Source organism: Acomys minous (genome assembly GCF_964271855.1).
Source record: "Acomys minous genome assembly, chromosome: 17".
NCBI lineage: Eukaryota > Metazoa > Chordata > Mammalia > Rodentia > Muridae > Acomys > Acomys minous.
The window spans coordinates 56,340,018-56,354,863 of NC_140500.1; the positions used below are offsets into that span (position 1 = coordinate 56,340,018).

The 14,846-nt window shown below is 48.5% G+C and overlaps 1 protein-coding gene across 2 annotated transcripts in view; it reads left to right on the forward strand.

The window, feature by feature from the left end:
- The first annotated feature begins 4,233 nt into the window (after window positions 1–4,233).
- The window catches only part of ANTXR1 (ANTXR cell adhesion molecule 1), a 203,424-nt gene continuing 192,811 nt past the window's right edge, over window positions 4,234–14,846 (forward strand). For both annotated transcript variants that reach the window (XM_084765254.1, XM_084765253.1), the window contains exon 1: window positions 4,234–4,774. In XM_084765254.1, the coding sequence (XP_084621380.1) occupies window positions 4,587–4,774 (188 nt within the window). In that variant the 5' untranslated portion in view covers window positions 4,234–4,586. The remainder of the gene's footprint in view (window positions 4,775–14,846) is intronic.

Genomic DNA, 14,846 nt, shown 5'->3' on the forward strand with positions numbered 1-14,846 from the left:
CAAAGTGGTTATGAGATTAAGAAGTTTAGACAGTTTCCCTGGCCTCATCAGTTGTTAACTGGTCTGGAATTTGTGAGTTAGACCCTTAAATACACCAGAGTTGAATGGAATTGTCATGGAACCAACCTGGTCTGACTGGCTTTGTTGGCCTTAGCCTATTTAAGATAGCTTTCCATCATGTGTATGTGAAGGCTGGGCTTGTGAGGACCCTGGACCGTACTGAGCCATTTCGGCTTTTGGGTTTTGAGTTCTGTTGGCCTGGTCTCTGTTCTTCATGAAATGAACTCTTTGCTCAGCGGGGACCAAAGAATGAGTTCTTCAGGAGGCTGGGTTAATAGTGACCGTCAATATTACAGAATCCAGAACTACCCAGTAGATAAACATCTGAGCATATCTGAGGGAGTTTTTATATTAGGCCAATTGAAGTGGGAAGGTGACTCTGACAGTAGGTGATACCATTCCACAGGCCGGAGCCCCAGAGGAGCATCCTCAGTCTTTTTTCTTTCTTTCTTTTTTTGTCTTTCTGATCCTAGATACAATGTCACCTCAAGTTCTTGCCATCATCAGAGACTGTATCCCTTCCTTTTTAAAGACCCCTTTATTGCTTTTTTTTTGTCCCAATGGTGGGAAAGTGACTAATATGGATGGTGTGCGGTCCTAGAAGAGCGAGCTTCTGAACCAGATTAAGTAGGATTCTATTGTGAGCTGGTAATTGACCCATCTACAACATGTGTTATTCCTCAGAGGGCTCTGATTAGTCAGTGTTGGGTGACATTCCATCTTGAGTGGGTTTCATCTCTGCCTCTCAAAGGCTTTGGGCTGGTGTGTTGGATTCAACCAAGGGCTGTTTTATACCAAACTGGCTTGAAGCTAGACGTAGCTTGGCTTTCGTGGGAGTATTAATGTTCTTGGGTTGACCAGCTCTGACCATTTCTGGGCTGAATCGGTGGGTTGCCTGGCCTCTGGGATGCCCTTCTGACATCTTCCTGTAGACTACTTCGGTGCCTATACTTTGCTTGATTGCCGGTCCTTTTGTTTATCCCATCACCAAAGCCAAGATGGCTCAGATCCTTCAGAACGTCTGTTGTTCTGGGTGATAAATTGCTTCTGGTAAATACTCTCTTGAGCTTTTTACATAGTGTGTGGTCGGTCTTGGGGACTAGTGAGGCATCCAAGAACTCATAAATAGTGGGCTTACTCGATTCACATAAAATGTACTGGAATATATCAGAGTTGTCCGTGTTCTTGGCAACGATTTATAAGAGAAACAACTTAAGTTTTATTCTGTGTGTGCTGCCCGAAGCCTTTTTTTTTCTAGAGGCTTCGTCAATACCCCAAGTGGCACTTTGGTGCCCAATGAGATTCTGGGAAGATTAGGTGGCGGTGTGAGAAAGTGATACAGTACCTACCAGGTGCCTGACAGCTTGGCTGAAGGCTCTGGATCAAGGGAGGGAGGAGTCAACGAGGGAGTGAGTCAGTAGGAAGCTGATGGGTAGGCGGGAGTACTCCATGGAGGAAACTCAGCCCTCTCCTGCGTGGCGACGGCTGTGCCAGTCTGAAGGCTTGGCACAGTCAGTCTGGTGGCACATTCCCTACTCTCCTAAAGAACTTGAGGATTTCTAGAATCCTTTAAGTATCCTGGTATTTTGCCTGTGATGGATAAAACGTCTGAATAGTTGCAAACTACCACCTTGTTCTTCAGTCTTGTGGAAAGGAAGGTGTTCCCTCTCTAGTGACAGCAGAGGACCACATCCCTTAGTCTCCATGGAAACGCTACTTAGTGAGACCAACACGTGGTCAAATGAATGGTGGGTTTCCCAAGGCTTACTCTCCTGACTTCCACAGCCTGTGCTACTGTTTAGACATTCACACTCTGCTTTCTACTTGCATAGCTGGGGGTGGGGGGTGGGGTGGGGGGAAGAAAAGGAGGAAAGGGGGGAAGAGGGAGAGATGAAGGGGGAGAAGAAAGAAGAGGAGGAGGAGGAAGTGTTGGCAGTGGCAGCAGCAAGCTGGAGATGGCCTTTTTGCAAAATGCTGAAAGAAAGACGGGGCAGCTAGCACCCTCCAGCACCTGATTGACCCCAGCTACTTTTCTGCCCTCTCTAGGCCACTTTTTTCCCCTGGGGAGAGGCACACTTGTCTGCCCTTTCCACTTCTCTGTAAATATATTTTGAATGGCATCTCCTCCCTTTCTGGGATCTAAGCCTTTCTCTGTCCTCCATAATGTCCATAACTGTGTTCTTGCCTTGACAGAACCCTATCAGTGACCCTCTGCTCTCTCCCAGCCTGACCTTCTAGATCATTCTCCCTGCAATATTCTTAAAGCAATCCTCTGCCATCCAAACCCTTAGACAGCTCAGAGGACCCTGAGGGCATTCGGATGAGTTGTTCTTACCCCCACCCCCACCCCCACCCCCACCCCCACCCCCGTCCCCGCCCCCGCCCCCACCCCCACCCCCACCCCCGCCCCCACCCCACTCCCGTTCCTCCTCTCCCTTGCTTTCAGGCAGGGACACTCTAGCCCTGTCCCCGCCGGCCTCACAAACACTTTCTTTAATACGCTGTCCTCAAGTTCCTTCTTGTCCTGGGCCAGTGCCCCCTGGTTTTCCAGCCCTCGTTGGTCTAGATGGTTTCTGTTGATTTCCCCTCCTTCTTCCTTATCACAGAGCTTGGTGGGGCCAAGATGGGTTTTTCTCCTTTGAGGCAGGAGAAAGTATAGAAAAAGCAAACTTAGACCGGTTAGACCAGTTCCCCTAATTATTTTTTCCTGCAAACAGTAATTCCCCAAAGTGTGGGTGTTTCATAGACAAGTAAGTCTGGGAAACTGTTAAGTCATTATTTTTCCTACAGAAATTCTCCAATGTTTAAAATGGACAACAGGCATTTTTATTAATTACCAGTCATTGCATACCAAATCACCCCTAAAGCTACCAGCTTAGAACACAGGCAAAAACGGTCTCCTGCTTTCTGTGGGTCAGGAGTCAGGGACGGGCTGGGGTAAGGTGCCTTCTTGGGTCTCAGATGCTGTAGTCACTGAAGATTTGACAGGCGCAGGAGAATCAACACCTAAGGTACCAGAGTGTGGCGCCGGGGTTTCCCATGATATGCCACTCAGCATCTTCGGAGTCAGTGATACAAGAAGAGAGAAGGCCTCTGTATCTCATACCTGTGTCTCAAAAGTCAGAGCCCATCACTTCTGCACTGTGAAATGAGTCACTTATGCATTACTAGGTGGGAGGTGTGTGTGAACTGAGGCTGACGACCCTGGAGATGACCTCAGAGCAGGGCTGCCACAATTCCCTAGTGACGCGCTTATTTGAAAATGCAATCAAATGATTAACAAAACATTCCAAGATGCTGGAATTTCATGGTATATGCTTTGGAGGAAACCTGCCAAGTGTAAAGGTCTCAGAGGCTTTTGAGTGGAGGCAACAGGTGTGCCTGTCCAGATGAGCCTTGAAGCTAGGACAAGAGTGCAGTGACTTCCAGAGTGGGCAGAGATGCTAGACCGTTGTGTCCTGTGGGAATTGAGACTCAACCTAAGGACGTCCCTTCAGTCCAGAAAGACAAGCACAAGACTTCTGGGGCAGTACCTCATCGCTTGAACTGCCGACAGCCTTGACCGCTCTTTACTTCTGCAAATGCTTCGTCAGAGGTAGAGAGGCAAAGACAAAGCTCACAGGCACAAAGAGCGAGCTGGCAACACAGGCTACCTAAAACATGGAGGCGGTCTAGACGCCTCAGCCCTTTCCAAGCCTTCGAGAACTACATTCGGTGGCACTGTGTGTGCAGATTGCGACCAGAGCTCTTTGTGATCAGCAATAAAACTATGTAAGATCCCTTGATGGCTCAGATCACAAAGACCCTGTTTTTTCCCCTGCTTCATTTGCACAAAGGCTCATGTTTGAAATGCCCTGCCCTGGAGTTGGAGCCACCCTGCTTGAAGGAAGTGAGTTTTTATCAACTGTTTACAGCGGCTGTATCCGCAGATGCAGAAGAGGGAAAGAAAAGCAAGCACGGAAAGGCTAGAGAGAGTGGAGAGGTGGTCGCGGGCAAGGCAAGAAGCGAGACAAAACGGAAGGATTAATTAAAAGCGTGCAGCTTATCCGAAAACTCTTAAGCTTTATCCGCTGCCAATAAAATGTCCCCACCCAATCCTGCCCCAGCTAAGGTCTAGCGAACCCCTTCTCCGTCCTTGGCCACAAGGTGGCACCCTTTGGACTTTCTTCACCCCCCAAAAAACTAAGAAAGGAGGGCAGAGGGGAGGGAGCAAAGACACCGCACTGCCCCAACCAAGAACAATTTGAAAACCCACCCATCATACTTAAAATCTAGGACAAAGAGCCGTCGGGACGAAACTGCTTCGACTGCAAAGCTTCAAGAGCAGCCTGGGAGCGGCTTGGTGGCCCGAGCCCAGCAGCTCCACGGAGCACAGCGCCTTGGGGTCCCTGAAACCCGAAACCTAAGCACTGAACCAGCGGAAGCCAGGAAGAAATCCTTGAACTTCTCTGGACAATTGCTTCCGGGCGTTTTGCAGGGAGTCTGGGGACCCCACCGGAGCCCAGGGCTCGTATGGAGCGTCCCTGATGTCCCACGGACTCAAGGGAGGCCAGCGCTCCGGCTGCAGCATGGACCGCGCGGGGCGACCGGGCGCGGGCCTGCGGGGACTCTGCGTGGCTGCGCTCGTACTCGTGTGCGCAGGACACGGTGGCCGCCGAGAGGACGGGGGACCTGCTTGCTACGGGGGATTTGATCTCTACTTCATCCTGGACAAGTAAGTTCCTAGAGGATGCTGCTCTGGGGCGGGCGGTCCCTCAGGGCACACCACAGCTGGGCTTAGGTCCCCAGCTGCGGGGCATCAGGCTGCTTAGCCTACTTTCCGCGCTGTCCCTGGCCCCAAGCTTGCGGTCCCGGGAGGATGCATTTGCCTCTATTTGTCTGACTGCTTCCCACCTTGAGGAGAAGGGATTACAACCAGAAACAGAACTTGGAAAGTTAGAGGCCAGGGTCCTCTTCAAAGCCAGCCATCTCCTTTTACGTATGTCCGGCCACGAAATGCAGTCTTTGTTCTCCAGGCATGATGCCTGATGACCCGGGGCACTTAGTGGAAGTCCAAGTCACAGATTGTCTACCTCGGCCTCCAGCTGGTCCTTTGTGCTGGACTTCAGCCTCCGTCGGGCGCTGGGCACCATTCCTGCCCTCTACTCAATAGACCGATGCCAGATTCACTGCCACTCTTCCACCAGAGTGGTGTCAACCAAAAAACACACTTTCAGTACTGGCAAATGTCCCCAGAGCCCTTTGCCTTCAGAACTGAGGTGTAGGTAAATTTGGGCTGTTGGTTTTTGACTGATGGGCTGCCAGGGAAGCCAGGCATAGTTTGGCCTCCTTACCAAACCGGACTTAGCTTAAAAGGAGAACTGAATTAAAGCCAGTTCGACACTTCCCCGATCCCTACAGGCTTGCCAAGCCACAGTCGCTCCGGTACCTTCATGCGCTCTGCTGAAAAGCAGCTACAACAATAAAAAAAAGTCTCTCAAGATCCGGCCTCCTTAGATCTGTGCCAGTGCCAGGAGAGGCGCTTGCAGTCGCAGTGGTGGGGAGATGAATTTCACAGACTGGAAAGTATTTGGGAGTTGGAACAAGAGTTCTGAAAAATAAGCTGGCCGCTGGACACCAAATGTGCTTCGCAGTCGCTGCTAGGGTTTGGTTTTTCCGTAGAGGCTGTTTTGAACTCCAGATTCTTTGGGATAAAAAAAGTGAGATCTCTCTCTCTTACAGATTTACAAGAAGGTGGATACTGAAAATTTGGGCCCTGGGCTAAGAAGTGGAAAATCTTTTGTTACTTTAGCAGGTGGGAGCTGGGGCTCCTGGGTCAGCTAGACTCTGAGACTATGTCTGGAACCAAAGGTGCTCCCCATTGTGCTCGTCTTAGAGGACTTTGGAGCTGGGAATGCATCTCAGTTAGCAGGATGCTTGCCTAGAGTGCACACGCTCCTGGTTTGCTCCCCAGCACCACAGACACCATAAACCCCTGTGGTGATGGGTGGTTCATGCTGGACCACTGGCAGTTGGGAGGTAGAGGCAAAAGGATGAGGAGTTCAAGGTGATCCTGGGCTCGTGGGCTACGTAGTGAGTCTGAAGCGAAGCTAACCTGGGTTACCAGTTAAGGCTGTTTCAAAAGACAAACAAACCAAATAACAGCAAAAGCCACAGCCCACCCATTTCTAAGGGACCCACGGGGAAACTTGAACCTGGCACAGGCAAAACCATCATTTCCCTCAGAGGACTGCCTGGGTGCTGTGACATAACCAGATGTCCCAAATCTATAATTTGAACTGAGCGTTTGGTCCAACGTGTAAATGATTTCATTTACAGGTGATGGGAGAGGTTCAGAAGAGTCGTTTTAGGATTATTTCTGGGGGCAGGAAGTTGGAGGAAACTAAGTCAAAAGGTATCATTTTGTTTTGGAAAAGAATAATGAAGACACGCTTTCTCAGAAAAATATTGGAATGTACTAGAAGGCAAATTATTGAAAACGGCTTGATAGGTTCAAAGTGTATGCGGACAAAGTTGGAAAATATATAAGTACTTGTGAGAACTTACTGGAATTTCAAATGAATGAGCAATGAGTTTATTGTTGTTGTTGTTTTTAAACGTTCTTTGGCAAATGGTGAGGAGCATCGGTGCAACCTCAGGTTTACATCTTATAGAGAATGGCAGGGACACAGAAGCCAGGAAGAAGAATAGAGGGAGATTTGGATGTCTAAGCACAGGGTTCTTCTTGGGGTGAAAAATAGCATAAGTGAAACATAGAAGGATGCAAATCTTTCTGCAACCTAAATCACTCTCTGAAGACTGACCTTAGTGTGGAAAAGCCAGTAAGAAAACAGCCTTAGGTCTTAATTTCCACAAGAAAGTCTTATGTGAGAGTTAATAACTGAGCAATAATATTCTGATTCACCGGTAATTAAAGAAATGAAAAAGACCAAGTGGGATAGTGTGCATTAGGTTGGCAGGGGTCTTAAGGCATTGCAGGGTTGAGCTTTGGCCACCTGTGTCCTGTCTTGCTAGGGGCAATGCGAACTGGTGGTCTTGGCGAACATGAACTACATGGTAGAATTTTCTAGAAAGACAGAAGAGTTCTGTGTTCCTGCTGTCCAGAACAGTAGCTACTTGCCATATGTGATCCTCATGCAAATGAGAACGTGAACTTTTAATTTTGTTTAAATTAAATAGTCACATGTGGCTGCCATATGAGTAATGTGGGCGAGAAGATGCATCAGCAGAAAGTATCATGTGCTTTTAACACAGTAAAGGGCCTTCTTTTCCATCCAATGAATCCTAACTTGAAAAAAAGAGCCCCTTACTGTGTGTCTGTCGTAGTGCTGTTTATAGTAAAAAGCTGAGAATTGCCTACATGGCCAACAGTGGGATTTAAGTTAGACACGAAGTACGCCGAGTTCTGTAAACGCACTGCATATCGTGCATGTTTGCAAGATATTTTAGGAAAAATATATAATACTTATACGATTATGTTTCCAAACATTGTGTGCATTCCACCTTTGTAAGAATCAAGGCCAGGCTTGATGCCAACACTTGGGAGACCAAGGCCAACCTGAGCTAAGTAACCAGATCCCATCTCAGAACAGAGCAAAACAAAGCTAATAGCTAAAGGCGCTCTGTCTGTCGGTCGGTCTGTCTGTCTGTCTGTCTGTCTGTCTGTCTGTCTCTCTCTCTCTCTCTCTCTCTCTCTGTCTCTGTCTCTCTCTCTCTCTCTCTCTCTCTCTCTCTCTGTCTGTCTGTCTCTGTCTCTCTGTCTCTCTCTCTCTCTCTGTCTCTCTGTCTCTCTCTGTCTCTCTCTCTCTCTCTCTCTCTCTCTCTCTCTCTCTGTGTGTGTGTGTGTCTGTGTCTCTGTGTGTGTCTGTGTCTGTGTGTGTGTGTGTGTGTGTGTGTCTGTGTCTGTGTCTGTGTGTAGTTACTGTTAGGATAGCATTTCTCTCCAGAAGCTAAGAGTTTTAACTTCTGATTTTCCAAATTTCTCTACAATAAGCACAGCAGTTTTATATTCAACAAAATATGACTTTGAATTCTTAAGGAATGTGTGGAGAGGGGCTGTGCCCAGTGAAGCGTGTCCTCATCCTCTCACTGTTAAGGACGAAGCTACCCCTTCCACATTTAATTCTAAGGCTCTGACGCTTCCTATCATTGTCTCTCTGGGTATTTTTGTTTGGTTTGGTTTTATGCTAATTGAAAAGCTTGCTAGAATTCCTACATTGTACACACCCTCCAGCTTGCCGCCTACCCCTGGGCAAACCAGTGTGACCTCTAAGTCCAGAGCTAGAGGATGGGCCACCAGGCAGGCAGCACAAACGGGCCACAGGGTCATGCCTACAAAGTCCTCTGTCCTGGAAAGGAACTCCACAGACGCTGCTGTGCATCACCAGACCAAAGTGGGAAGGGAAAGAATGCTGGCTAGGTTTGTGCTTGGGCCTCTGAGACCCTGGGCTGCTGGGATGCTGGCTACAGACAGAACAGCAGATCACACAGAGACGGAGTCTGTGGCTGCCTTCGCCACCCCGGGCAGTGCCCTTCCCTCCTGCAATCAGCTCGCTTCTCTGTGGCATTGAAGCTCGGCTCATTTCGGCTCAGAGGAGGATGCATCTCTGGCCTGGAGGGAGCCCAGATTATATAGTTAGTGGAACGTCATGCTTTCTCAACCAGGAGCAAAGACGGTGTAATAATAACCCAGAACACCGCAGTAACACAATAGGGCGTTATTAGGGGCTCTGGCAACGGGGGCCGCACAGCACTTTACACTGATGGAATTTTGTGTTTATACAAACATGCTTTTCTGGTTATAGCTGGGAAGAGTAGTTTGCTGGGAATTCAATCAGGGATTTGAAGAGTCAGACTCGGAAGGCCCCTGTCCAGAAAAGAACAACAGAGAGCCTCTCCCAAGTGTCCCCGGGACTCTTCAGGACCCACCATGGACATGGATGTACCTTTCCTTCCTTTGCCACTGAAATGTGCGTTTACATGCCACACATTAATCTTCTTTATGTAGAGGGGGAAGGCTGTTTTTCCATCTCCAGTCTCCGGGACGTGCTGGCTACGATACGTGTTCCATAAAGACTTCAAAAATAGAACACTGAGAAAAGAGCAGGGGTGAAGGGTGGGGGCTACAGGGTGAGACGGATTTTGTTTTGCTCAACTCGTGCCTCTAAGTCTTCCCCCACCCCCCACAACCCCCAAAGAAAGGAAGCCCATGTTGTCACTTTCTCAGACTTCCATTGGGCGTTCCAAAGCGGTGCTGAACTGCAGGGCTGCGAGGGAGTGTGGTACCCCAGGAGCAAGGACACATGTGTAGCGGATACAGACAGATGTTTGTCATCCTAGACTGGGACCTTACTAGATAGAGTGGTGTGTTTCTCGGGGGTGGGGACGGGGAGGGGACCCTGGCTTCCCAACAGCTAGTTTACAAAGGAAAATTTGAGAATCCAAATTTAGGTGTGCTTCCCAGACCCTCATGTTCATTCCCAAGCGCTCAAAGCGCCTTTTCTGGGAGGTAGGCAGGATGAGTCTTTTTGTTTTGTTTTGTTTTTGTTTTTTTAGGATGGGAGAAATTTTGTTCACCCCTCCCACCCCCTGAGTTAGAATTGCCTAGAATCAGGACTAGATCCTGGTGGAGCAGCACCACTGCTCCGCTGCTCCGCCAGGACCTTGTCCGCTCCCAGTTCCCAGCCTGGTCCTTTTGGTTCATCTCTACCCTGTGCCCTTGGCCTGTGATAAGAAGCACATGGCACTGTAGCCAGTGAGATCCAGTGGGTTCCAGGAACCGAAAATCACTGCACCAAGCTGGACGTGGTGGCACACGCCTCTAATCCCAGCACTTGGGAGGCAGAGGCAGGTGGACCTCTGTGAGTTTGGGGCCAGCTTGGTCTACAAAGGGAGTTCAGGACAGCCAGAGCTACACAGAGAAAGCATGTCTAGAGAAACAAAAAAAGAAAAGCACTGCACTGAAGTTTCAGTAAATCAGTAAACTGAAGCAGCTAAGACTGCTTAATTACGCAGTAGCTACTGGACCACTGTTCATCAGCTTCTGCTGGTAGGACGTCCTGCGTGCTCCTGCCTCCATCCCTCCCACCTCCCAGAGACCTGGGGCTGGTGACTCACTCTCCCGGGGTGTGATCAGTGCCTCAGAGTGTTCTGCACTGAAAGGTCCGATGAGTTAGTGGTTTATTCAGATTGAAGTTGATGGAAGGGGAGAATTCAAGTTTGCAGACATGTCAAGGCACACAGATGTAGCTTGTTTTCTGAAGCACCTAGGAAGGCCGTTTAGAGGAACAAGAACGCAAAGCCAGCACCCAGCGAGGGCAGCAGAGGCCATCAGAGGATGCTTTGAACAAGCGCAACAGTTACCTTAAAAGACACCAGGACAAACATTTCTCCAGGATCTTATTTTGTTCAAGGGTTCCAGCAGTTTGGTTCTAGGTTTGAAGAGGGCCCAGGAGGCCAGATGGCAGTTGGCGGAGCTGCCTGCAAATAGGAAGGCTTGGGCTGTAGACAGAAAGCTAAGGACAATGAAAGTTTTTGTTTTGTGATTCTGTCTGGGTGAGTGTCCTGCCTCTACTCTTACCAAGCAAATTATCTCGACTTTTCTTAACTCTGGAGACTGGGAAAACTCAGAGTTATGCTGAGAATAGAGTCCAGGGGGGAGGGGTCTGAAAGAAGGCATCCGACCTATAATTATAACCTGCATTTGTCTCCCAGCGTGCTAAAGACAAACCCTGGCATTCCCTGGACAGGCAGAGTTGACAGGCAAATGCAGATTAGACTCACCTTAAGTTATTATAAATGGGGGTCTGTTTTGGGCGTCAGAACAAAAAGGCAGATTTAGACACTTCTATTAATTTAATTATTCCATAACATAGGACAAAGAGGATATTTGGACATTTGGACATGTTTTTCAGACATGCCAAGTTCTCATTGAAAAAGCCATTTGCTTTCTGCCATTACACTTGGCTTATTCTTCTCGTGTATTTGGCATAAATATGTCCTCAATGGTGATCAAAGGGATTGAAGCACTTGGCCCAGCAATGAAAGCCCGGCTAGCACAGTGCCTACAGCAAGCCATGTTCTATCCTGGGAGGCGCAGAGATGTCTGAAGCCAGAAGGAGTCTGGACCGGTGGCCTTTTAGCCAGAGGACATTTAGAAGGACTCTGGGAAGCCAAAGCTGAGGGCTCCAGTGAGGATTCGGGGCAGGGCAGGAAAAGTCAAGTTTAGATCAACGGGAAGACTAACAAGTGGCAGTCACAGCTCTGGCTCCCTGCCAGGCACTGTGACATAAACGGTGCCTGCACCAGCCTGTTTAGCCTTTGCCGGCCTCGAAACATCTGTACAGCCAATTCGCTGGCAAGAAAACTTCCTGAGACCTCTTTAGGCAGGAAAAGTCAACCTCAAAGCCGTGACTTAACTGAAAGGTGCCAAGACTGGGCAGTCAAAAGAACACAAAGTCAGCCAGGGCAAGCTGGGTTATGCTGTGGTGGTGGACAGCCTTTAAGTCTTAGTGACAGACTAGGCTCACAGCTGTCCAGGTGCTAAGGCTAGTGGAGAGTTCCCTCCTCCATCACAGCTGCAGAGGAAGCAAATGCGGGAGGAGGGAAGTGACTCAAGTCCTTCCACTCACAGCCCACTAGCCCAGACTGGCCACCGGCTCTCACCTTGTGGGAAGGGACCGAAGAAATGCATATGCCAGAGGAAAGAAACACCAGATAGTGTGTGGGCATTTGCAGCCTCTGCTGCGAACATAATTATACACTCCGCCGGCCTGCGTAAGCAAGAATAGCCGCTAAAGTAGGATAAGGAGCCAACACGTCTGGAAGGGGTCAGTTTGGAGTTGAACCTGGGGCATAGTTATTAGCCGGAAGTTACTACCAGGCAGAGCATTTCGGGTCTGCCTGGGAGGTGGGGACGCCTCTCCTCCTCTCTGCCCTCCTCCTTTCCTTCCCCCGCTTGAGGGCAAGCCTTTAATACCATGGGTATTAAGACCATTAAATCAGCCAGGGGGAGCTAGGTTATGCTGGGTGATGATGGGCAGCCTTCAAGTCTCAGTGACAGGCTACCCTCTCACCTGCTCCGAAAGAGGAGTGAGATGTCAGGCATGGTTCTCCGCCACCTCAGTGTTATGGGACTATATTTGAAAGACGAGGATGTCTCTTTTTGTACTTGGTGGAATCCAAGGGAATTTGGCAGGCTGGACAGCGAGTGAAAGCCTGGTACAGCAAGGCAGCTGAGTTAAGAGAATTTCCCACACAGAGGTCAATTTCAGAGCGTGACTTTGGAGTGTCTGGCTCCCATGGGTGTTTTCTTGATGGGGATGCAGTTGTCATATTCGGTGAGAGAGTTTTTTGTTATGAAGGAGTAGAGGGTACTTAACATTGCTAATTTTTGCTCTCTAAATGCTATGATTTTTCCTGATCATTGTGATAGCCAAAACTTGATAGACACCTCTATGTTTATTTCCAAAAGCCACTTAGGGGTTGGCCTACTACGTTGAGAATCCTGATGAAGGTTGTAGAGCACAGCAACACAGGCTAAGCTCGTTGCTTTCGGGGGCTGGAGAGATGGCCTCATGGCTAAGAACGCCCGCTGCTCTCGCAGAGGGTCTGGGTTAGTCTCCTAGCACCCACACAGTGGCTCACAGTCATCTAGAACCCCAGTCCCAGGGACTCCGATGCTGTCCTCTGACCTCGGAAGGCACTACACATGGGGTGCAGGCATTCATGCAGAAACTCTGCCCCCAACATAACAAATTAATTTTAAAAAGTTTTTTTTTTAAAGCTCATTGATTCCTAGTGCGAAAGGATATATGCAAGCAGGAGATGTTGTCATGGGGGGGGGGGAGTCCTAAAAGGACCAGTGAGAAGTCCTGGCCATGGAGGTGACTATGCAAAGCAGTGGTTGTCTACCTGGGCTTAGTCCAGGCTTCACTGGGACAGGCACTGGCATTTGGCAAAAATTCCCCAGATGATTGTGGTGTGGGTCCCTCACTCTCCCAGTAAGCTGTGAGGCTAGGCACAAAGACAAGAACAGCTAGCTGCCACTCGGCCATGATGGTCTTCCTCCTCGCTGGAGATCAAAGGGTAGCTGAGGCAGCGTATCCCTCCAAAGTGAATTCCAGAGAGAGCTCTTGCATGGATGCTGACGAGAGAATCCAGCTTGGTGTATAGGAGGGAGAGCTACTGTAGCAGCTAGGCTGGTTTTTGCCTGTCAGTATTGACAAATCTTATTTTGTACACACACATACAAGCCACGGTGCTCAGTAACTAAGACATACCTTGGCCCCTTTTCCTTCAAGACTCTAGAATGTGCTTTAGGGTTGCATTAGGATAAACCAAGCCTCAACCGTAGGGGTTCTGAATGCCAACTTTCAAACCTCACCTCAGTCTTTGACTAAACACAATGAACTTGGGAAGATGGCTTTAAATCAGTTACGCTCTCTGAAGCTTGGGCCTTCCTTTTAGTAAAATAGGCATTAAAGTGTATGCTCACAGAAATGTTCTAAAGATTAAAATCTTTAACCAACATTTGGTAATGCATACCAGACAATGAGCGGTGGTAGTGATAAAGATGGTGGTGCTGATGCTGATGGTGATAAGGGTGATGGTGGGGAGATACAGATGGTGGTGAGAGAGATGAAGGTGATAAGGATGGTTGCAGTGATGATAATGACAAGGATGGTAGTGATGGTAACTGTGACAAGGATGATGGTGATAGAGATGAGGATACTGGTGACAGGGATGACAATGATCATGGGGATGACAGGGACAGGGACAATAGTAATGGCGATGGGCTAATGATAATGACAAGGGTGATGGTAATAGTGGTAGTGGTACAATTCATGACAGAGGTGATGGCTATAGCATTGGTGGTGCCGATAACAGGGTAACTGTCACGGTGGTAATGGTGACAGGGATGATCATAATAGTGGAGGCGGTGAAAGAGATGCTGCTGCTGACAGTGATGGGGTGATAATGAAAGTAATGGTGCACACAGCAGTAATGATAATAATAACATCAGTGGTCATGGTGCTGGTAATAAGTAACCCTAGAGAAATGCTGTGGTTCTCTAATTAATGATGCCTGCCTATCTTCCAATCAGTGAAGACTATCTGGCCAGGGCAAGGGACATACCATGTCTGTTTATTTCTCCTCTTCCTCCTCTACTTCCTCTCCCCCAGTCTCTGTGTGTGTGTGTGAGTGTGTGTGTGTGTGTGTGTGTGTGTGTGTGTGTGTGTGTGTGTGTTGTGACAGGATCTCATGTAACCCAAGCTGGCCCTTCAGCTCCTCCTGGCACTTCTACTTCTGTAACTCGAGTGCATGTGCCAGCAGGCCTGGCTCAGGGCTGTATCACTTCAATTCAGTGTTTATGAAGCTGTACTAAGCCTTAGGAACTACAGCTCAAGAGAGGCCCAGTTCTGAAGGGGCTCAGGGTTCAGTGGAAGGGAAACTGGTAGTGAAATAATTTGTGTTGATAGCAGAGGGGTTTTTTGCAGGCTTCAAACAGAAGGAAGCTTTGGACCAGGATCTTGGAAATTAAGCTGGATTTTGTCAGATGATAAAGAAGCAATGTACAGGAAATCCAAGTGACACATTATACCATGTGAGTGTGACAGGGAAAGACCTTAGGAAGAATTTGGATTTTATCCCTCCAGCATAAATGTGAAGATTAGTAATTTATTTATTTCCTTCTTTCTTCTTCTTTCTTCTTCTTCTTCTTCTTCTTCTTCTTCTTCTTCTTCTTCTTCTTCTTCTTCTTCTTCAACTTAGGAGTTTCTGGGGAC